A 24,745-nucleotide genomic window follows, 5' to 3' on the forward strand; every position below is an offset into this window, starting at 1 on the left:
GAATATTTTAAGAGCCTGATAAAACATCTGTTCCTTGTTTCAAACAGCAATCAAATTGGTTATTGCAAAATATTGGTAGTTAACCTACTACACGCCAAGCCACTTTAGGCAAAATTAATAATTGTTATCCAAAAAATAATTTGTTGCAATTTACTTTTATATTTCTATACATGCATCCTATAAAGAATGCATCAACTATGAGAGTAAAACTCATATAATTAGTTCACACATTTATTCTCTTGAGTTTCCCCCTGCTTCAGCACAGATAACTGACTTGGGTGTTGTAGCGGCTATTTTTAGGATCTTAAAAATCAAGCTTTTAATAATAATAATAATAATATATATATATATATATATATATATATATATATATCATGGTTTACAATTCCTTAAAATTGCTCCCTTTTGAATATTGCTACTTCTTAATTTTTACAATTGTTTATGCAAATGTAATTCAAGTTAAAAAAGATATGTTCTTTAAATGACTGTCCTCTGGATATTTGAGATCTGATCCAGGGGCTGGAGAGATGTTGCAGCAGTTAAGAGCAGTAACTGCTCTTCCAGAGGTCCTGAGTTCAATTTCCAGTGGGTGGCCCCATCCCCAACTTATGGGCCTTTGCTTAACCTCTAGGTATGGTCTCTACAGGTTCTTTTTCTGTTTTGTTGAGTCCTAGGAGCCTCTTGCTTTCCTGGCATCTGGGACTTGCTGGTTGCTACCCTAAGTTCCCTATCCCCCATTGCTACATACCTCTGTTCAAATTCCTGAATATAAAAGATTATATTCAGATTACTCTCTGTAACCAAAACAGAAGCACTTAGCTTAAATCTCCACAATCCAATCATCATGACTAGGGTAACATCAACTCATACTTCAATTAACATTCTTTTTCCATTTTAGTCAATAAGTGATACTGGGCTTACATTATAGTATTGTAACTGTAATGTCCAGGGTCTATTCAGTTTATCAGAAGTTCTGTATATCATCCCCATTTCCTCCCATACCTGATCCTGCCCCCTTTCCCCCTCCCACTCTTTTCTTCGTCCCAAGTCCTTCCAACCCTCTACCTCCTGTGAGTGTATTTCCTGAGTGAGGTAACCCAATCACAAAAGAACACATATGGTATGCACTCACTGATAAGTGGATGTTAGCTCAAAAGCTCAAAATAAACAAGTTACAATTCATAGAGACACAAGAAGCTCAAGAAGAAGGAGGACTGAAGTCAGGGTGCTTTGGTTCCTCTGAGAAATGGAACAAAATATTCACAGGAGCAATAAAGGAGACAAAATGTGGAGCAGAGACTGAAGTAGAGGCCACTCAGGGACTGCCTTACCTTGGGATTCATCCTATAAATAGTCACCAAAACCTTGACACTATTATAGATGACAAGAAGTGCATACTAAAAGGAGCATGCCATGGTTGTCTCCGGAGGGGCCCTGCCAGAGCCTTACACATACAGAGGCAGATGCTAAAAACCAACCACTGGACTGGGCATGGGGTCCCCAATGGAGGAGTTGGAGTGTAGTCCAGAGGAGCTGAAGGGGTTTACAGCCCCATGGCAAGAGCAATGAGGTTGGCTACCCAGATGCCCCAGGACTCCCAAGGACTAAACCATCAACCAAGGGACACACATGGTTCCAGTCAAAAATGTGGCAGAGGAAGGCCTTGTCAGGCATCAGTGGGAGGAGAGGTCCTTGGTCCTGTGAAAGCTCAATAGATGCCCCAGTGTGGGGAATTGGGGTGGGGGGGAAGGTGGGAGTGGGTTGGGTGGAGGGGTATATTCTTAGAGGCAGTGGGAGGGGGAGGGGTTGGGGGTTTTGGGGGGGGGAACCAGGAAAGGTTTTAGTATTTGAAATGTAAATGAAGATTATATTCAATAAAAAAAAAGAAAGACTGAAGCATCCACATTTTGGTCTTGTATTGCGTGTTGGGTATTCTGAGCTTTTGTGTGAATATCCACTTATCAGTGAGTTCATATCATGTGTGTTCTTTGTGATTGGGTTACCTCACTCAGGATGAGTTTTTTCCTAGTTCCCTCCATTTGCCTAAGAATTTCATGAATTCATTGTTTTTAATAGCTCAGTAATACTCCATTGTGTAAATGTATCACATTTTCTGTATCCATTTTGCTGGTGAAGGACGTCTGGGTTCTTTCCAGCTTCTGACTCTTATAAATAAGGCTACTATGAATGTAGTGGAACTTGTGTCCTTGTTATATGTCGGAGCATCTTTTGTATATATGCCCAGGAGTGGTATAGCTGTGTCCTCAGGTAATATTATGTCTAATTTTCTGAGGAACCACCAAACTGATTTCCAGAGTGGTTTTATCAGCTTGCAATCCCATGAAAAATGGAGGAGTGTTTCTCTTTCTCCACATCCTCACCAGCATCTTCTGTCCCCTGAGTTTTTGATGTTAGCTATTCTGAATGTTGTGAAGTGGAATCTCAGGGTTGTTTTGATTTACATTTCTTGATGACTAAGGATGTTGAATCTTTCTTTCAGTGCTTCTCAGCCATTCCATGTTCCTTAATTGAGAATTCTTTGTTTAACTCTGTGTTCCATTTTTAATAGGGTATTTTGATTCTCTGGAGTCTAATTTCTTGAGTTCTTTGTATATATTGGATTTTAGCTTTCTATCAGATGTAGGATTGGTAAATAAATAAATATAAAAAAGATTATATTCAGATTACTCTCTGTAACCAAAACAGAAGCACTTAGCTTAAATCTCCACAATCCAATCATCATGACTAGGGTAACATCAACTCATACTTCAATTAACATTCTTTTTCCATTTTAGTCAATAAGTGATACTGGGCTTACATTATAGTATTGTAACTGTAATGTCCTGGGTCTATTCAGTTTATCAGAAGTTCTGTATCAAATAATAAAAATTTAAAGTTGTGTTTATTATTATTATTATTATTATTTTGTGTGAGGGATACACATGGGGTATGTATGCATGTATGTGTCTATGTGTGTTTGTGTATGTCTGCTTGTGTGGTATTCATGTGTGTATGATCACACGTGTGCCATGGTGTGTGTGTGGACATCAAAGGACAGTTTTTAGGAGTTAGTTCTCTTGTTCTATTCACCTCAGTTGTTAATCAAGAATGTACTGTACAGAACAGATTTTCCTGCAGGCAATCTGATAGAGGCTTTTTCTGAATTGATATACTCATTCCAGATCAATCTAGCTTGGATCAAGCTTTCAAAAAACTAGCCAAGAGAATTGTTATATAGCTTTTGGTATGCCTATAAATTTGAAACACATAAAGCCATTCAAAATCATATTTTTTAACATGGGAGAATACATAAGCATATTTTTTGTATGTAGCATTTTATAATACATAAAAATTCAAAATACCCTCCCCTTTCATACCATTACTTTTAACTTCTTGTCTATTCCTCATTCTTCTCTATCTAGAAAAGCTGATCTGTAACACAGTGGTAATGATAATTATCTTTAGGTATTGGGGCTGTGCTCAATTAAGAGACACAATCTCATTATTTTGTCTCTGTTGACTTGGAATTCCTGAACCAAGTAATCTTCTTAATTAAGAAACCTGGACTATGGGTACATGGCATGCATGGAGTTCAATGTTTTTTAAGTTTTCTGCACACAATCTGGGTTTATTTTTAATTTTTGAGAGGCATTGGCATTTGGTTGTCATGATTTCGTAAGGGAATGGATCATATGTGCTATTTGAAAACTCTTTGATCTAACACAGTTTATTCAAATTGACTGTAACCTTTCCAGGCAAATAATAAAAGCAAGTGATAAAGGACAAATTCTCTATAGAAAATTTAAGCAGAAATGGGCATTCTAGAATAACCATTCTATAATACTCATTTCAAAGATAGCTGAAAGCAGTGAAGAACAAGCCTAATGGCATAATGATATCCATTATCTTTACCTTAGAAATATTGGTAATAATCTCTCCTTAAAAATGTATCAGAAGGGGCTGGAGAGCTGGCTCAGCGGTTAAGAGCACTGACTGCTCTTCCAGAGGTCCTGAGTTCAATTCCCAGCAACCACATGGTGGCTCACAACCATCTGTAATGAGATCTGACTCCCTCTTCTGGTGTGTCTGAAGATAGCTACAGTGTACCTATATATAATAAGAAATCATAAGTCTTTTTAAAAAAGAATGTATCTATTTAAAAATGTAGCAGAAGTCTTATCATTAAGAATCATAAGGTTTTATGTATCTAAACTAGTTATTTGCTTATATTCTCTAAGACAAGTATATCTACAACACATGTGCTTGTGTGTGTGTGTGTATGTGTGTGTGTATGTGTGTGAGTATGTGTGTGTGTATGTGTGTGTGTATGTGTGTGTGTATACTAGAAATCCAACTTTGGGTCTTAATGTGATCTATAAGGGAACAACTACATGTCCAGCCTCATTTCTCTAAGGTATAGATAAATAAAGCCCACCAGATTCTCTGCTAATGCTACCATTCAGTTTTCTGGGAATAATTGATTGAATTCAATAGTTTATAGGATAATTAGAAATATTTTGTTCTTCCTGCCTTTTTTTCCCATTATTTTACGAGTCTATACATCCAAACAGTTAATGTAAAACACCAAACAAGCTGTCCAGTGATAACATAAAAGAAACAATATAGATTTTTTTCAAAATCATGATTATGATTTTTACTTTTGTTTATAAAGATTTTTTTTTGTCATGAGAATTGGCAAGTAAAATTAACAGTAGCCATAATGTTGGTAATGAAGATGGTGCCTAGATTACTCTCGTTTATTGTACTTGATAATTTGTAGAAAGTCTTTTTTGCTTGGTTGATTATGGTTTTTAAGAGTCTTGCCCTGTAGCTTAGTCTAGCTTCTAATTCCTCGCAATCATGTCTTATTATTCTAAGTGCAGAGATTACAGGTATGAAATACCAAGGGCAAAAAGTACTTCCAACGTATTTTCAGATGATTGTTTTTTTTTTTTTTTTCTCTGCAATTCCCCTCTTCATTTTGGAGTTGTTGATATTTTTCTCTACCATTTCCTCTCTCAGTCTAGGGTTGTAGACTAGTTTTTTTCCTTTGCAATTTCCTCCTTCATTCTAGAGTTGTCTCTTAGATCTCCTGCAAATTCTCACTAAGTGATTGTTCCACATTTTAACAAAACTCTGAACAAAAAGAAAACCTATTCTGTGCTTTCCGGGAAACTTGAAACTTCTCTCCAGCCTCCTCCTTGTGCAGTTTTTCAGCACTCAATTCCTGCTGCCAACTAAGGTTAAAAAAAAAAAAACACTCACTTCATTATTGTCATTTTTAAAATAACGTGGGTTTAAAGAAATTTAAACTACTGCCCAGATTCAATACAAAGCTAGCTTTTGGCTATCTTATTTGCGAACATTTCTGAGCAGGAAGTAACAAGCAAAACTTCTGGTGTTTCTGGGATAGGGTCCTTTATTCCAATCTAGTGATTTTTTTTTTACCCTTACTTTTATTTCTCTCTCACCTCCTTACTGGATAGGGAATAGTCAAAAAGAATTGTTTCAACAGATCTCGCGGTGCTGTTCGAGATCCTGTGTTTTAAAAAAACAATTTAGAAATGATGCAAATGAGCCTGAGTCTTCCGGGGTTTGGGGCTGGGACTGCAGTGCTGGAAGCTCATTGAGAGCAGCCGCTGGTGGAGGCGGGGCTCTGGCCAGTTCCCCTTCCACCTTCCCCCACCCTCCTCGTCCAACCTCAGTTTGGCCCCTAGCTTGGTTCCAGCCGTTGCTGCAGCTGTTTCCCAGCCCTTTTCAAGACTCCAGCGACCGACCAGAAGCCCTTGTTTCCAGGATGGTGATCCGTGTATACATTGCATCTTCTTCTGGCTCTACGGCGGTAAGGAGAGTGGGAGCCCACCTTTGTTTTCCAACACACTAGTCTTCTGCCCCAGAACCGTTAAATTGCAGAAGTTACACTGGAAGCTTCTCCTTAGAAGACGCAAGCATCGCCCACAATAACCCCCTTCTTTCCTTTCTTCCTTTGTTGCGTCGATTTCATTTTTTTTCCCCAGTGGAGTTAGCTTTGTTTGCCTTGAGACAGTAGTGCCACATTTTGTTTCTAAAGGAAAAAGAAAACTACCAAGTTTAGGAGATAACTGGTAAAGGGACTTCACGGTTAGGGGAAGTCAAATATTTTTTTTTAAAGTCCTTTCAGGCTTTTTAGAGTGAGACATTTAACAAATATGCTTTCAGTACCGAGTTCAGGGGAAGTAGTGCATTTCTGTAAAGGATGAGGGTACTGATGGGAAGGGAGGGGAAGACTCCTGAGGTACTAGAATTATTGTGAAACCACTGGAATGGAATTATTTTGAGAGCATGCAGGTGGGGTATATAATTTAAAAAATAGGAGAAAGTCAGGAGCAATGGTAAAAATGTTTTGTTTTTGCTTCCTCTTCCTCCTCTTTCCCCTCCTTCTCTTTTCTTCCTGGAGTATGAGGCCATTTTTCTTTTTAAATTTAATGTAGTATGAGACATGCCCACCCCCATTGGCACTTATTTTGAGTTTTTCTATTTTGAGCTTTTCTTTTCCTTCGAAAGATTTTTCCTTCTAAAACCCAGTCCTTCAAGACTGGTGAAAACTGGGGAAAGAACATGTGGCAACTGAGTTGCTGTCTCTTCATAGGATTTGGTTTTCTTTCTTGGTTCATTTGCCAATTGTTAACTTAGAATAACAGGTTTTTACCATGTTTGAGGAGCATTGGGTAAACTGAGGTGAAAGCTGAATGCATACTCCTGTTAAATGAAAGAGCCTGTGTTCCAGCAACCCCAGGAGCAGAAATAAAGGCCAGCAGTGGCAGCAGCAGATGTGTGGGCCCAGGAATTTGAATGTAGAAAACTCATCTAGCCTTAGAGTGGCAGAGGTCCCAGGTTGTTGGATTGTTATTTACATTTAGTAGGATTTGCAATAGAACTGAAGGCTATATGAAATCACCAGAACCCTGAACCTTGAACTTTGTCTTTTGCCAACATGTGTGGGTGTGTTTAGACTGTGTTTCAAAATGTAAGAAAACCTACTCTTAAAGTTATCTAATCTTTTGTTTGAAAAAATGGAAATGTTTATTATTTCCTTTGGACCCCACTTTAGAAGCATCTTGTGTTCCATATCTAACATTCTGATACTTCAAAGTAAAGCATGGGTTACTGAGTATCAGTCTACTACAATAACTGCATTTTCAAAAACCAGCTTAATGCCTTTGGCTAATCCTTATTAGATTGAACCTCTCAAGCACTTAGGTTTCTGTCGTCGTCGTCGTCCTTGCTGTTGTTGTTTTGTGAGTGCATGTAGTTTCAATACTTGTATTTGTTCTTTTCTTTCTTAAATCTTCTAATTCTCTTCCAGAAGTAAACTCAAGGAGAAACTGCTTTAAGAAGTTCATCAAGTAATAGAGTCACACCCCCCTCTTTATTAAGACATAAAATTTCTAAGTGCCCTAGAAGGGATTAAAATTTTTAATTAGATGTTTCAAATGACAGGTACTTATGGTGTTTGGCCTTAGTTTCTATTGTTTATTCATGGATAATTAAGGATTTGTCCCAGTTGCACTAATTATGTTTTTACGAATATGCCAAAATGAATGATTTTTTTATTATATTCTTACAATTAAAAAAAACGAATCCTAAAATAGTGCAAATAGAGTATCTTTAAGGAGAACTTCTTTATATGAATGAGGTGGTAGCTGTTTACTTGAGGAAGGAAATTTCAGTTTGCAGTACCAAAATTTTGTTTTCAGATGGCAAAAAACCATTGTCTTTTTTAACAAATGATTTAAAAATTTTGGGGCAAGTGTTCTCATAGAACCTAAAAATAATTAAAAAGATACATACCTGTAATTTATTATGTGTCTAATGAGTGTTTTAAGTGCTTGACTTTGTCTTGATAATACCTATATATTGAATGATTTGCCGCTGTATGTGTACTATGTGAATCCAATGCCCATGGAGACCAGAAGAGGGTGCTGGGTCAGTTCCTGAAGCTAAAGTTACAGATGGTTATGAGCCACCATGAGGATGCTGGGAACCGAACCCAGGTCCTTTGCAAGGGCAATGAGTGCTCTTGACATCTCTGCAGCTCTAAATCTGTTTTCCTGACTATTAAAAAAACAAAAATATTAGTGGTTATTTTGTGTTTTGTGTTTTGTGAATGATCTAGAACAGCAATAATAAGCAATATTATATATACAGCCCAAGACATCTTATACTTCTCAGCCTGATTTAAAAAAAAAAACATTTAAAATGTGTTCTCTTCTCTGTCCTAGTACACAGGAGTAGTGCTTGTTTCTCAAGGTTAGATATGCAATCAAATGGGTTAGACTTTGCAGTGGATTCTATTGTTTGTTTTATTTTTCTTTTTCAAGATAAGGTTTCTTGGTGTATCCATGGTTATCCTAAAACTTACTGTAGACCTGGCTGGCCTTGAACTCAGAGATCCACCGGCCTCTGTACCCCAAATCCTGAGATTAAAGGTGTGCACTACTACCACCCAGCTGAGTGGATTCTTGATAGTAACTCCAGTAAGAATAGCAGATAGGAATGCTTAATTTGTCTCAAGCACTGTCATTCTCTTGACAATAATGCCGCGATTACATTTCTTTCAGAAAAGGAGATTCAGATATAGAGAGGTTAAACAACTTCTCCAGTGTCACACTGCTCTGAAGCCACAGAGTTTTAGTGCACGGAAAGCTGCTTATGTTTAAACGTGTGTAGCCATAAATGTCTGCATAACTTAACAAAGTACAGTAACTTTTAACAAAAAAAAAAAAAAAAAAAAAAAAAAAAACATTGACCCAGACTGATGAAAAGTTTAGTTGGCTTAGGAGAATTTTGCCCTTCTTTCTTCCAAATATATATTGATACATTGTATGTACTCTATGTATTCTGTGGGTACTGGTGCAGACACTTGAAGGGTATGGTATACAGGCGGTTTTTCAGGATTTCATTTCGGGGATAGTGTATGCAAGGGATTTCTCTCAGTGTTTTTGTTTCTCTTATAACTACTAAAAACAAAGCAAGTTTTAGAGTGGGTCCTATGATGATACTCACAAGTAATAAAAACAAAAGAATGAATTGAATACTCTTAATCAAGTCACAACTCCCAAGTCACACTCTTTTCATCATTTGGAATTTATATGTAGAGCAAGAAGGCACTGTTATTTGTCATGTGGTTCTTTAGTAATTTTATGTTAGGTGACAGAGTTCCTTGCTGTTCTGTCTTTGCATATATAAATTGAACCTTGGCTTAAAACATGCTTTCGAGCGTGCCATAACTGCCAAGTTTGTTGGAATGGTATTTAAAGTCATGCATAAACTCGTTAGACGATCAAACTTAGAAACTATCAAATGAATAGGCATACTTTTCTGAAATCCCAAGCTGTAGAGAATGTTGACTTAACAGTGTCAAGTGCAAAGATTGAATGAAGAATCAGTACCTTCAGTTTGGTAAGCAGTACTTGAAAGCTTATTTCCCTGTAACAGTAGTAAAGCCACTGGAATAATTTAGCCCATCTTAAAAAGGCTTAGGAAACATATTTCCCATCCAAGTACTAATTAGGCCCCATCCTGCTTAGCTTCCGAGATCAGATGAGATGGGTTGTGTTCAAGGTTGTATGGCCATACACAGGAAACATCTCAATGGTAGTGCCTCTCGTGACCTGAAAATGTTTAAAAGTCTAACAGTTATTCTTGGCAGAATGTAATATGAATGGTAAGCATCATAACCTCATAGAAGAAAAGGGTAATATGAATTTATCTTTAGCATGAAGACTCAGTATTCCATCGAAGAAAAATAATATCCTTAACAACCTTTCTCCCAGAATGCTCTGTGTTAAAGTCTAAACACCATCAGCTAAATGCTCTAATTCTTTGTGTCTATTACCAGGGGTGGTATTTAAAAACATGCATTGTACAATCAACTATGTATCTTTAAATATATATGTTTATACTTTGAGAAGTTTATCTATGCGTGCGATGTATTTTGTTCATATTCATTCCCTCCCGTTTGTCCCCTTAACTCCTCCTGAACATCACCCCTATCAATCCAAACTTCATGGTCTCTTTCTTCTTCCTTCCCCCCCCCCCTCTCTCTCTCTTATAACATAACCTATCAAACCAAATTTGTTTTGCTCTTATACAAATTGTTGTGGGCCTTCCACTGGAGCATGCATGGTAAACCTATTGGGGGAGAACACCTTTAAAGGAAATTGACTCTCCCTCTGCTCGTGCCAGCCATCAACTGTCAGTAGCCCCTCACCTAGAATTAGGGACTGATGAGCTCCATTCGTCCATGTTACACAATTGATTGCCTTGATGTTGAGCTGACAAACTATGTGTCTTTATTGAATATGTTTTGCTTTAGCTGGATTATCAAGGGTTAATTTTATATTGTGTTTTATGGGTAAAATTAAGTAGATTAGAAGGGATCTGTTCACCTTCAATTCTGCCTTGCTACCTTGGTAGAGACCTTTTAAAATCACAATTTAATTAATTCTTCCTATCTAGACCAAGATGAAACAAACATACTTTTAGACAAAAAGGGCAGATCTTTTATGACAACCGCTTTTGTTAGCATGAGAAACAAAAGGTGACATTTAACACTTGGCCAGTCCAGCAGAGTTTTAAACAGAGGAATTGTTTTCTAGCCCACTGCTTTACATTTTGCATATATAGTTGCGGAGAAGGCTGTAGACTCCCAGGACATAATAAAAGTTCAAATAAAAGTTTAAAAAATACCACAGCAAATTCAAACTCTGCACATTTAAAGTGTTGAGGACTGTTGGGTTTTTGTTGTCCTTGTTCTACCTTCTCCTTAGCACTGTTGCTAAACATTTGGTGGCAGTAATAGTAAGAAACCAGCATTGTGCATTCCAGGCACTGTGCCTAGTGCTTTCCATATATTACCCCATTTAACTCTTAAAGGATGGTGAAGTGCTGTTATTAGATCCATTTCTGTGTTTGAAGCAATTCTACCTGAGATTCACAAGTGTCTATTGATCAGGACCAAAGAGCTAGCTAGAAATGATAGAGGGCAGAGCTGGGATTACAAAGACAACAGGGTGTTGCCTTCAGAACCCTCAGCGTTGCTATTTACATACCCTCTTCATGTAGATATTGCATAGAAATTGTGTCTCTAGTACATTAAAATGCTCTTTTTATAATTACCTTCAGGGTCAGCCTGGTCTACACAGTGAGTTCCAGAACTAAGGGCTGCACAGAGAAACCCTGTCTCAAAAAAAAAAAAAAAAAAAAAAAAGGAAAAGAAAAAAAAAAGAAAAAGAATAAAAAAGAAATGGGAAAAAAGAAAAAAGAAAAAAAGAAAAGAAAGAAAGAAATTAAGAAATACAATAACTGTCTCAGGTAGTGTGGGATAATTCAGGAGGTAAAAATGGTAATGTTATCTATGCTAATGGCCTGAATTTGAGTTATAGAAGGAGAAACCCAACTTCTGAAAGCTGTCCTCCAAACTCTCACCTTGATGTGCCTGCATTCTTACATACACATCACATAAATGCACATGTGCATATCCAGTGAGAAAAACTACTTGGGGGACCTTCTTATTTGGTGTGTTCTCATCTGCAACCTGCACTTGAGAATAAGGTGTGAGGGAGACTAGGGCAAAAGTGGGAAACTAGGTGAAGAGTGAGGTCAGCACCAGCATTTTCTTTTACAATTTAATATGCATGAATGCATGCATACATAGGCTTTACAAGGACTGTATTTTAAGTAGTCTTTACCCCTTTGTGTAGTGGCTTGTGCAGCATATTGAACTTCCATGATTTTGATTCTGTTTTAAAAAAAAAAAACTATTTATTTATTTATTTATTTTTGCTCAGCATTGCTGTGCAAACTGCTAATCATAGTACTCTGGAATTGAGGTACAAGTATGTTAAGTTTGAGGTCAGACTAGGCTCCATTTTCAGACTGTGTGTCAAAAAAAGAAAAATAAAAGGGAAAAAAACCCTAAAAAAATAAAAAAGTAAACAAAACATACCTATCCAACCTCTAATTACAGGAAAAACAACAAAACCCTGTATTTTTGTGGCTATACACCAGTATGGTAAAAAAAGAAAGGTAGATTTTTATGAGTCTATGATTAAATTGGAAAGCAGTATATTTATAATTTATAAAGTCTGGCTTTGGATTCTCGTCTTTAAATTATATTCTTTGGTTTAACTCTTTTGGAAATAAGAGCCTGTGACAGAGTTGGGTTTGAGCCAAACATTTCTGCTTGGGAGATTTCCAACAATGAGTCAAGACTAATTAAACTTTAGTTTTAAGCAGCAGAGAATATTCATCTCCGGTAACAACTACTGGGAGGCAATTTGATCTGTTTATGTCGCCATCACCTCTCATACAGTTGTTTCATTGTATGTGTGGCCCATTCCTCAGTGTTATAATTTTAACAGTATGTATTTAATCAAAGTTGTATGGATTAGGAAACCATCATCTCCAGTATAACATTTGAAAGTTGATTTAGAAGGAAGACACAGGTGGATAATTACTTATTGTGTAAAAAATGATAAAGTAACTTGCTTTAATTTTAGCACAAATAATTAGTCAGTTTTAGCTGACAGCACTATGAAAAAAGGCTGGTGGTACAGCTCAGTGGTAGAGTGCTTGCCTAGTATGGCTGAAACATTGGGTTTGAAGCACTGCAAAAGAATAAAAAATAAAAATGTTTAGAAAGAATTTTTAAGAGCTGCCTTGCTGTCTTTCATGGAGTACTTAAAATATACCTGGCACAGCAGCCATAACTTTATATGTGATTTTTCACTTAGCACCCTTAGTTCAGGGATGACAGTCCTGTCTCACCACACCAGAGCCTACCATCCACATTTTTATTTGATGTCACTGTGTAGTACTAGCTGTCCTGGAACTCATATTATATAGACCAGACTGGCATTGGATTTCCAGAGAGTCTTCTGCCTCTGCCATTCTCAGGCACCATGATGTCTGGACCCCATTATTCATGTATTTTATGTATATGAGTGCTCTATTTGCATGTGTACCTATGTGCCAGAGCAGGGCATCAGATTTAATTTAGAAGTTGCAGTTGAACAACAGATTTTATCTAGTACATTTTTGTAAATGACATTTGTATTTATTTGTTTACATTGTATTATACTTGTATATATACAATGTATATATACATATGTATATATGCGTGTATATACATATGTATATATACATTATATATGCTTCTATGGGGAGTTTATATTTACTACTATATATATATATATATATATATATATAGTACTGTTATATATTTATATTGTATGGTGAGTTTAAGAGAAAAATGTGTATCACATTGGGATTTAATTTTAGAGGCCTACCCTGCCAGCAACATAGCATATGTCTATTTTAAGGCTAGTGTTTCTACATTTCTTGTAGAAACATCATAGGCTTAGCTGTGATTTATGCATAGGTGCTCAAGTAGATTTAGTACAAATCAATATCTAATACATTTTGAAAATCATTCATTTACAGAGATAGATTTTTTTCTCCTCTGCTATTGGGCAGAGAGTTCTTAAGAGTTTTGCTTTAAGATTAATTTAAGCAAAATAATTCATAAGCATACTACTTATAGTATAGAGAACACATCTGAAGAGCAACTGTTGAAAAAATGCAATACTATCGCATATAAAAGCAAAACCAAAGAGATTCATGTGAAGTAAGCTAATTGGCTTCCTTGGATTCTTCAAACACTGATTGCTCTGAAAACAGAAGTAAACATTCTCAGACAATCTCTTACTATGTGAAGTAACTGGGACTACCCCAACATTTGAGAAAAGGATCATTATTTTCTTCATTTCCTTATATTTTATGGGTATGGGTGTTTTGCCTGCATGTATGCCTGTGTAGCACATACATGCAATGTCTGCAGAGACCAGAAGAGGATATTAGATCCTCTGGAACCAGGGTTACAGATGGTTGTTAGTTGCTGTGTGCTGGAAACCAAAATTGGTCCTTTATATGAGCAAAAAGCACTCTTAACCACTGAGTCCATCCTCACGGCCTACCATTGGACATCACAAGATTTCTTAGAAATATTTGAAATTGGAATCCTAGTCTTTCTTGTTTGTTTTTGTTTTATGGCAGAATCTCCTGAAGTCCCCAGACTGGCCTTCTTATTTAACTGAGGCTAAGGGTGATCTTGAACTAATGGTCATTGAAAGTGCTCTGATTGTGACATATGTGTCACCATGTATGGCTTGTATTTGTGATTCATCTTATGTGGAAGCATATGATAAAAGACAGGTGGCATGTTATATATGATAATATTAAATGTGTTTTTCTAAACAATCTTATCAAGTTGAAGAAATTCCTTTTGTTGTAGTAATGGCTTTAAACTGTAGAAGGAAGGTCTTTGTATCTAAAGAACAGATTTTGAGGCTAGGTTAGTGTTTTTATTTTTCTTAGAATCTATTGATGGCCTGCTGAGTATTAGAACTAGGGTGAAGGGCCCTATTTTAGAACTGTTTTAGAATGAAACAAAGAGCCATGAATAATAATTCATTTACTTTTTCTACTTCTTATTATCCAGAGATAATTAGAATGGAGTAGGATTCTAAACATTAGCAGATGCTTCAATAGATGGCATGGTGTAATTCAAATGCAAATAGGCTACCAATTGGAAATTTGCTGTTGGTATTCAGAAATGTATGATTAGAGTTGAGAAGAGATGATGGCTAGAAAGTTAAAAGGTGTAGGAGCCATTTACATGGTTTTACTTGAAACTCTGGGGGGAAAAGGAATTAAGAGGAAGGAATTACAAAATGAGAAGAGTGCTGAGGATAAGGGTACAACCTTGGAGAAAGTTCACACATAGGAGGTTGTGAAAGGAACAGACAAAGGAGGAAGATTCATTAAGGAAGAAGAGAGGTCTAGGAGCTAGAATAGATGTGAGTGTTGAGGGATCATTGTTTGGCCATGCCATACAAGCCTTTTGAATATTACTACAATGCCATTGAATTTAAAAAGAGGAAATTATTAGTGATCTTGGACATAGTAGTTTCAGTGACATGCTGAAAGCAATATCCTGATTGAAAGGCATTCAGAATAGAATATACATAGAAGAGGAGATATGTATTGTCTGGTTTTGTACTCGTGTGATAAAAGGAAAGGCTATCCAAAAGTGCATAGTGAGTAAACAGATCAGCTAGGAATATACAGTGAGACCCCTTTTCAAGTAACAACAGTAACATAATAAATATCCTTACTAATTTTCATATAAAATATATATTGACCATGCAGAGAGTTATTTTAACTCACCAGATGTGCATTGTTTTTGTAAGAGAAGAAACAGGAAAGTCAAAGTCCTTACATAAAGTATTGAATGGCTGGACAATTTCCACTACCCTTACTTGCCAAACCAATTAAAAACATGGCTCTTTAGACTATACTAGTTTGCTGGCAGGGTTATCTAGTATAAGCAAAGGCCTGGATTTGAGCCCAAGTGCTGAAATAAAAAAGATACTTGTGTCTGTATGTGTTGTACACTTTAATTTTTTTCTAGGAGATGGATTATTTTAGTACTTTACTAAGAAAGTACAAACTAATTTAATGATGTTTTTCACTTGAATAATTTAAACTTAGTTTCATTCCTAATGCTAATGGAGCCTTTTGAAGGCTGCCTAGTACAGTGTTGTGAGATCAGTAAACTGATGCTTCTATAACCTTAAGATTCATGGGCTGACTTGGAATTTTATGAATGAAATTCAAAGAAGATAAAGAGATAAAGGCAATCATATGTGGGGTTCCATATTAACAAAAAGGTTACATTCTAGATTTGAGAGTTTATAGAGCTTTGGCCCTAAATTTCTACATGAACTAACTTGATAACATATGGATATATGTAAAACTATATATACAACTCAAAGACACGAATGAAGAACCTTGCAAAGTGAGGACATTTTGAATAGATTTAGTTATATCAGGTTCTGCCAGTTCTCAGTCTATGATTTATTTGTGCTGTGGATTTTTTTCCTTTCATGCTCTAATTCACACATTCATTCAAAAAACATTTATGCCAGTCACTGGACTAGATTGCAGACCTTAGTTCCCAAGGCCAAGAGAGGGCCTGGAATAAATGAAATGCCTCTCAGACTCTTGTGTGACTCAGAATGAGAAAGTATGAGGGTGCCAATTTAGGGGACTTAGTTACATGGTCTACAAATAAATAAGGAGAATATATGAGGTGCTCATAGGCCAAGATACTTTAATATATTGATATTAAAGTATATTGATAAACTCTCATAGGAGTTAGTGTCTTCAACAGATGTTCAAATGCATTTTTATTTATTTTCCAGTCACATCACCTTGAACAGTTTTTTCTAAAAACAGTGATAATTTATTAGTTCAACTGATTTTCTATCCATTTTTTTTTTGCCATTTCCCTGGAAGGGTTTGGGAATTAGACCCTAAGTAAAATGAAATGGTTCAGTTTTTTTTCTGTACTTGAACATGCACCAGAGGCACAATTGAGGTCAGTTCTCATTAAAGTCAAATGTAGCTGTGATGACAAGCTGAAAGATTTGTATTTTCTCAGCTGAATTGTTTCTATCAGTTATTTTGGAATTCCAGAGGAAAACACTAAAATATTCTTGTATTATATGGCCAGTCCTGCCAAGTCTTATTTAGATTCCCTTTACCTTGGGACCAACCTGGCTATGAAAGTTTGTATGAATAATTATGCCTGGCAAAAACTTGAGGTGCATTCATTAAGTACTTAGAAAAGCCTAACTCAGCTAAGCTAGTCTCATATTTCCCTCTCCCTCTGGCTTTTCCTTTGCTTTTCTAGAGCTTCTAGGCTTCCAAAGTTTTTGGTTGGACGCTTTAGTTCAGGTTTTGTACATCAGTTTGCTTTACTATTTATGCCATTGCTAAATGGGATAAGGGTTATATCCTGCACTAGAGTTTATGGCATGGGGCTAATCAGTATGCTAGCCTTTGGCTAACCATATGACAGGAAAAAAAGCTAAATCCTAAAATAATTAGTATTTATCTTAAGTTTCCACCAGATAATAGGACAAATAGATAATTTTAGTTCTTTTCCTTCTCAACATATTTCTAGCTCAGCTTAATGTACTGATTGAACTCTGAGAGAAAATTGTTGCATTATCCCTGGGAGTTAATAAGTGTCTGAAACCAGGTGTTCTGGTAGATGGGTTTTCTATTACAACCACAGCTGCTCCTTTCAACACAGCATTTCAAATATCAAATTTTTTTTGTAATAGTACTGCTCTTGGTAGACCGAAACAGAAGCAACGTTATGTAGGTAGAAGCATCATAGATTGAAAGCAATTTCTTTTTCGTTATAAAGACTCCATGACCATATCGTAGAATGTTTGGTATCTACTGGATAAAAATCATGTTATATTCTCTTCTATTTTTATAACCATAATATTGAAAGCAGAATTTTAGAAGCATCTATCTAGGTGAGGTCATAGAAGGTTATCCAACCCATCCATGTAAGGACTGCTTGGGAGCTGGCCCAGAAAGATTATGATCAATTTTCTCTTAGTAAGCTCTCCAGAGGAGGAAACATACACTCTCCCATGGTAATACACTGGAGTGCTACTCTATGTTCCTCCTTTCTCTAGACTCCAGGAGTATGATGGTGAAATCTAGGTGACAAGTGAAATTCAGCATACCCATTCTTTTGTAGGAGAGAGATCAGATTTTTGAAATCAGAAACATAGGAAGTAAAGGACTGTGTACTATATAAACATTCACCTAGTATTAGTCGAACATTTTTTCTCAATATCCACTAAAATAATATGAAAGCCTTTTAAAAATTATTTTGGAAAGAGCCTTTTGTTTTTGAGAAAGTTAAAAATAAATCCCATGATTTTTTAAAGTATCTACTCTTCATTTATTATAGTTTATTCATTTTCCAAAAAAGTCTGCTGTGTAAGTAAGAATTCTTCAGTGTCACATTGTTATAGCAGTGATCTCTAGCTACAACTCACTTATACACTACAATATAAGATATTTTTTTAAGTTTTTTTCTCCTTTTTGTTTCAGAATTTAATATTGCAAACAATTTCTTTCCTTCTGCTTTTCTTTTTCCAGGAAGCATTCTGGGTATTGTCCATGCCTGTCAAGCAGTACATTATGGGGTCATAGAATAAGACTACATTACCGCTACCACGTGGTGTTTATTTCATGAGGCTTGCAACCTGCTGGATTTACATAAATCTCAAGATAGAAATTTTAAACCTTTTAAATGTGTAGGCCTTTAAAGCTCAAGCACTGGGCATACTTGAATGGCATTACTAATGAAGAAAATTACAGGACAAGACTGATTTAAAGTCCAATGCAATGCCTTTAAAAGGTTCAATTGTTAGGAAAAGAACCGTTGTAAAATTTTGAACTAAACTGTTTCAGTTGTAGAGAAAAATACCTGCCTTAGGACTTTGAACTCCAGGTGGTGACTTTTTAAGGTAGTTAAATGATACTTTGCTAGCAATCTTTTCTATCATCAGTGCCCTACTCAACCAGGAGCCCCTAGTTGAGACTGAGAACAGAAGGGGCTTAGAGAGTGCTTTAGCCCCTGTAATGACCATCCCTTGTGGAAATAAAAGATCTTAAACTTGCATCCTGGGGAATGCCTAGACTTTTTTTTTTAAAGAGTAATAATAACTACTGTGAATTTTATTGAAAGAAGGAAACTTTTCATGAGCACCACAATAATTGGTTAAAATTGTTAGCTGAAGAAAATGTCGTTCCTCTTCTTTATAAATGAAAATTTGCCTGTGTTCTTAGTTATTGTAGACATGGCTTCACAAGATCTTCAAGTTACTTGTTTTGTTTGGAAATACTAATATTAGCACAGAAGAGAGGCCTGTTATTAGTTTTCCATTGTAAGTGAATTTTTCTCTTGAGGGAAGAATATCAATCTCCCTCCTTCCCTCCCTCCCTCCCTCTCTCCCTTTTTCCCTATCTCCCTCCTTCTCGCTGTGTTCCTCCTTCCTTCCTTCCTTTCTTCTTTCCCTTGCTCCCTCTCCTTCCATCTTCCCTTCGTCCTTCTTTTCCTGCCCTCTTCACTCTCTGACTCTTAACTCTGTTTTTTTTTTTTTTTTTTTTTTTTTTTTTTTTTTTTTTTTTTTGTAACAATTCACAGTGCAAGTGGTTCCAGGGGCAATTGTAGAGACAGAGGCAGATGGAAGGGAATGGAAGGAAGTGTGAAGCTAGCCTGGCTTGCATATCTGAATTCCATACAGGGCTACCTAGTGAGATTGTCTAAAAACCAAACAAATAATTTTTAAGACGTTAAAGGAGTACTGGATATGTCCCAGACTACTTTCTTGGGGAAGCTCCAAATTCAATCCCCCACCCCCTGCTTGAAAGAATGGAAAAAAAAAATAAGAATACACATATATTTGTGGTTAGTTGAATGTGACATTTGATTCAAAGTTTGTCCTAAGGGAATTATACTTTAGGAAAGAAAAATTGTACTAAAGTAATTATACAGAGTCATAAAAGTGAAGAAGGCAAGAGAAGAAGGGGGTTAAAAGGACAGGGAGTGAGGAAAGGAAAGAAGGAGGGAGGGAGAGAGGAAAGGAGGGGGCAGAAGGAAGGAGGGAAACAAGGAGATTGAAAATCCAGAAAACAAGCTACTGTGCTGCCAGTGACAGTGACATTTCCATATCTTTGTTTTCTGGTAAGGGATACTATGCTACTGGAAACATGTTACATGTTTTTTTCATTGTTAGTCTAATTTCTACATATTTTCTTTCACATCCTTTATTTCTCCTGAATATGTTAGCTAGTATTTCATTTCCAAAATATTAAACATCTTCTCTTTATGAGTATTTTTTTTAGCTACTTCAGGCATGTTTGCGGTAGGTCTCACTATAGACTATCTGTAAATTAGTTTTTAAATTTTGATTTTCTACTGTACATGTCCCAAATATGGCAACATTTTCCCTCTAAGCTATGGATATGCATATGTTCACACAAAAATAAGGTATCTTGAGTTGGGGGAGCACATGCTGGACCAAGACTTCTTTTCACAATATGGAATTATTGAGTAACAATTATGAGGTTCAGCAATTTAAGTAGGCCAGTTAATCTGCTTACCTTGGCAATCTGTCTGAGGTAAACACAGGTTATTTTATTAGAAACTTAATTTCTAATGCTAACTCCCATATCTCACAGCACACAGTGCATCAATCTATCCATCGGTTGGTCTGTCTGTCCATCTGTCTTTATCTATCAACATATATGGGTTTTACAGAGTGAAATACAAGTTAAGCCATCTTCAACAAGTTTCTGAAGTAGTCTGAGAGAAATGCATGGAGAATCTTTCTTGGTAAGGAGGTGCTTATAAACTTTTGGAGTAGGTTCTGTGAGGTAATTTTCATGCTATTTTTTTTATTGTTTGAGATTTTCATACATAAATATAGTAGGTTTACAGATCCATACTCCATTCTCTTCTTTTCATTTCCTCCCCTATCTACCATTACCACTTTTCCCTCTTAGCTTCATGGTTTATTTTTCACTCACTGGATCCACTTATAGCTGCCTGTGTAAGTCTGTGTTTAGAACCAAGACTTCAGATAAGTTGTACATTGAGGCATAGACCCATGCTGACTGAAACACCTTGGATTCACTAAGTAATGGACACTTGTGTGTTCAGAAGCCGTTGTTGTTCCTAAACTTTTTTATATCTAGTGCATTCAGTTAAGTGTGTTCAATGGCCCACAGTTTAAGAAGCTAGAGAAATACTCTGTCATTGAACTACGTTCCAAAGCCATGACTTTTTTAAGTTAGGCAAGAAGACAAGCTGAGGTATAGAGCATGTCCTTAACCTAAAGGACAAACCACAAAGTTGGAGACAGGGCTGAGGCTGCATCACGAATACATACAAAATGGCATTGTTTCTACTCACAATTGAACTGAAATTAAGATAATTGGTATTTAACTAATTTCATTTTATACAAATAATTTACTTTGAGCTTTATTTATAATTCCATTACATTTACTGTCAAATCCATTTTTTGCTATAATATAATAAATGAACCATAAATCATTCTTTGTTCAGATGATTCAGTCAACACTCTCTATTTTCTACCTTGTCTTCAACTCTGGAATTGGGAACACTTTTTAAAAAGGGTGTTCATGGAGAAACCGGGCAGGGGTGTTATAGCTTCTTCTAGGATATTCCTGATTTCAAACTGACTCTAGAGCCTGGCATTATAGTTCATGATTGTAAGCCCAAAGCCTGGGGTGCTGAGGCAGGAAGATGGCTTCCACGCACAAGGCTTGTTTGGGGTACAAATTGAAACTCTATTCAAAGGAGAAAAAAAATGACTCAACTTCAGTCTTTTCTAAAAGAAACGGTTCAAATGATGGCTAGATGGATTATATAAAACTTTACAAAAATCTAGATGAATGAATGGATGAAAGTGTATTTCACTCAGTATTCTGCCAGTCAGGTCATCTCCAGTACCAATTCCAGTAATATTATATAACCAAAACTAAGGTGATCATAATTATAGTTAATGTTTTAACCAAAAGTATATGCTATTTTATTTTATATTATTGACTTGGTTATGACTCAGGTGAAGGTCTCAAAAAGAAGAATGCTAGACCTTGACCTCAGTGTGAGAAGTAAATTTGTTTTTATCTGTAGAGTTTCTTTTTAGAAAATTTGTAACATTTTTCTTTATTTATTCTCTCTGTGTGTGTATGCACATATTTGCTCATGTGTGGATGTATGTGTAGTGGTCAGAGTACAACTTGAAGGGGTCAGTCCTTGTCCTTTCACTGTATGGCCCCAAGGATCAAACTGAGGCTGCCAATTTTGTATCGTTACACACTGAGCTATTTCCCTGGCCTGGACTTTCATTTTAAAATTAAACCTTTATCCAACTTTTAGAGATCACATTCACCTCAGGTTTCTTTTGGATATTCTTTGGGGAAAGAAGTAGATTTGAAAAATTCAGGATGACTTTTGCTGCTATAATAGTTTCCTTTTAACATGATGTGTGGATTTGTATTGATAATGCTAAATGTGAGAAGGAGGATGAAGCTTATGAATGTTAGCCACCACTTCATAACACTTTGATTGTTGAGAACTACGGACTGACTGAATCACAGCTGAGTTGATACTTGAGTGAAGCATTTTCTGAGTTGTTTCCCTCTGCCATCCATTCTACCCAGAATTCACTTATTAGCAAAAAGTACTTTAACCATCTCCAGAGAACTCCATGGATTAAGTATATTTTACATTCTAGTTGTGTCATGTCTGAGGTATTTTATGTTATTCATCTTTTCTGTTATAGTTTTTCTTTACAGATTTATAAAGTTTCTGATGTTAATCTTAATCTCTGTTGTGTTTTCAGACTACCACACTGTGCTCAGTCATTGGCAAGTATATAATGAATGTATGTTTATGGAATTTGAATGCATGAATGAATGCATGCATGAATGAACAAAGTGATTTATTTTAAACAGCAATGTAGGTGAAATCATGGATTTGATGTGGTAATTGCTCAGCTTTCTTTTATCTATTAACATAAATATATTCAATTGAATAAACATGCTCATTCACATACTAAAATCACCTTAGGTGCTGTCAGTGGAAAGGCTGCACTAAAGGCAGTGTTTGATCCAGACATTTGGGCATATAACACTTGCATAATCAAACTTTTTTCTCACCTTTGTTTTGGCAAGTGAATTTTTGTCCCCTTATTCCATAGTCCTTGGTCTTATTCATTGTTAACCTTTCGTCTCTAATAAACTCTTTGTTAATGCAATAATTTTCTTTACTTCCAAACTCCTTTATCATTTTTGTCTATTTCCTTTTCCCTTTATTAGATTAGTTATTTTTGTTTTTCTATGATACACACACACACACACACACACACACACACACACACACATGTACCAGCTACTAAATCAGTATTTATGTGCTATATTTATTAATGGAGAAATAGTTTAACTGTTGGACAGATCGACATCAGGTAACCTTCATCGCTAAGAGGTGCTAATACCTCAGGAAATGAATTTAAGTTTGTTCTTGCCTCTCCCACCATCTTCTTTATAGCTTGAGGACAGCACAAGCAAGGACAGAGGACTGTTTTTCTAGGGTTTTGATCTGTCCTCATTTCTGTTTCTACTTGTTACACAGCTCAGAACTGGCATCACCTCCCACCTCAGCATGCCCAGTGAGATGGTATCCTCATTACTTTCCCAGGGTAAGGGCTATGCTTAAAGTGATCATGGATCAATGGTGACATGGAGGCTGAGAAAAAGGTCAGGGTCTCCTTGTTGGTGTCCTGGAGGACCATCTATTTCACTCTGGATCTCATTGTTGCTTGGCTGGTGATCAGAATCCCAGTAGCTGATCCCGGACCTCATTTCCTGGCAGTGGTTTCCATGGCTCAGGCTGGTGGAGATTTGAGTGGCTTTTAAACAATGTGAGCCAGGTGGTGGTGTCGCTCTTGCTCCTAATTGCTTGCCATTACCCTCATATGCCACCATCTGTTTGCTTTGCCATGGATTCCATAGAAACTGCCCCCCAACACACACATCATGGTGGACCTCCATAGTGTCTGAGGTGATCTTCTAGTTTCAGGTGATGATAAACTCTTCTGAGGCCCTGGCTGAGACCTTTGATCTTGGGTACTAAGATCTAATCACAACAGAAGGATTTGGGAGCAGAAAATCTGAGCAGAAAGGTGAGAGCCTGAGTCTTAGGCAGAAAAGGAAGGAAGTACAAACCTCACAGGAAACAGGCCTCCAGAGGAGGATAGAACAGACATTTGAAAGAGAAACTAATCCTATTGTCAGTTAATCTTCTTGTGGCTAATCAGTAAAGCTTCGAAAGTGAAACTGTAAACAGGAGATAAGTAGAGATAAGTAGTTAAACTGTTAAACAGACTGTGTCAGGTATCATCAATCTCTAGCTTGGAAAAGATGTTCTTTGGTATTTGCTGATGAATTATTTAACTTTTATGATGATGTTGCTGCATTAATAGATTGAGCAATGTTTGTATAAACTTGTGTGGAAATATTGTATTTGTTAAGTCTGATTCTAGATTGAAAGAATCTTACAGGTAAAATGGACCTATAGTGCACTCCATTAAACATCTCATTTAAGGTGTACAAGTTTAGAGCTGTGACTTGTTTCATTTTTGAGAAAGGGTTTTATTTTGTAGTCTAGGCTGGCCTGGAACGCACTGTGGAGCCTAGTATGGCCTCAAACAGACAAGAAGCCTGTGTTAGCCTCCGAAGAGCTGGGATTACAGGAGTATGAGTACCACTTCACCTGGCAATTTGTAGCATTTTAAACATTTATTTTCTCTATTCATATTCATAATAATTATTGAGAGAGGAAAGTTCCCCCACGACTAGATAACCCAGTTATTAAAAAGATTTAAAACTATGACAATATCTTTTGAACATGTGCCCAGTGTTCAAAATTTTACATTCTGATGTCTAAAACATGACACTAGAACCCTTCACCTAACATAAGATCCTGTCCTATGTCCCTGAAGTTTTGTTTGTGTGTGCATGTGTGTGTACACTTCTGAGTGTGTGTGTGTGTGTGTGTGTGAGAACTGAGAGAGAACACAAATGCATGCACGCATGTTTGCATGCTACGTGTGGCATGTGCATGCATAAGGGCATGCATGTAAAGGCTGGAGGCCAGCCTCAGAGTTGTTTCTCAGCTTTCTACTCTTATTGTTTACTTTTTGAGACAGGGTCTCTCATGGGGATCTAGGGCTTTTTAATT

General features: G+C 36.5%; 1 protein-coding gene across 1 annotated transcript in view; it reads left to right on the top strand.

The window, feature by feature from the left end:
• The first annotated feature begins 5,591 nt into the window (after window positions 1-5,591).
• Window positions 5,592-24,745, top strand: part of Sh3bgrl (SH3 domain binding glutamate rich protein like) — a 76,557-nt gene continuing 57,403 nt past the window's right edge. Inside the window, exon 1 of the mRNA XM_052170517.1 lies at window positions 5,592-5,842. Coding sequence (XP_052026477.1) covers window positions 5,798-5,842 — 45 coding nt within the window. The 5' untranslated portion in view covers window positions 5,592-5,797. The remainder of the gene's footprint in view (window positions 5,843-24,745) is intronic.

Source organism: Apodemus sylvaticus, chromosome X, assembly GCF_947179515.1.
Source record: "Apodemus sylvaticus chromosome X, mApoSyl1.1, whole genome shotgun sequence".
Classification (NCBI taxonomy): Eukaryota; Metazoa; Chordata; class Mammalia; order Rodentia; family Muridae; genus Apodemus; species Apodemus sylvaticus.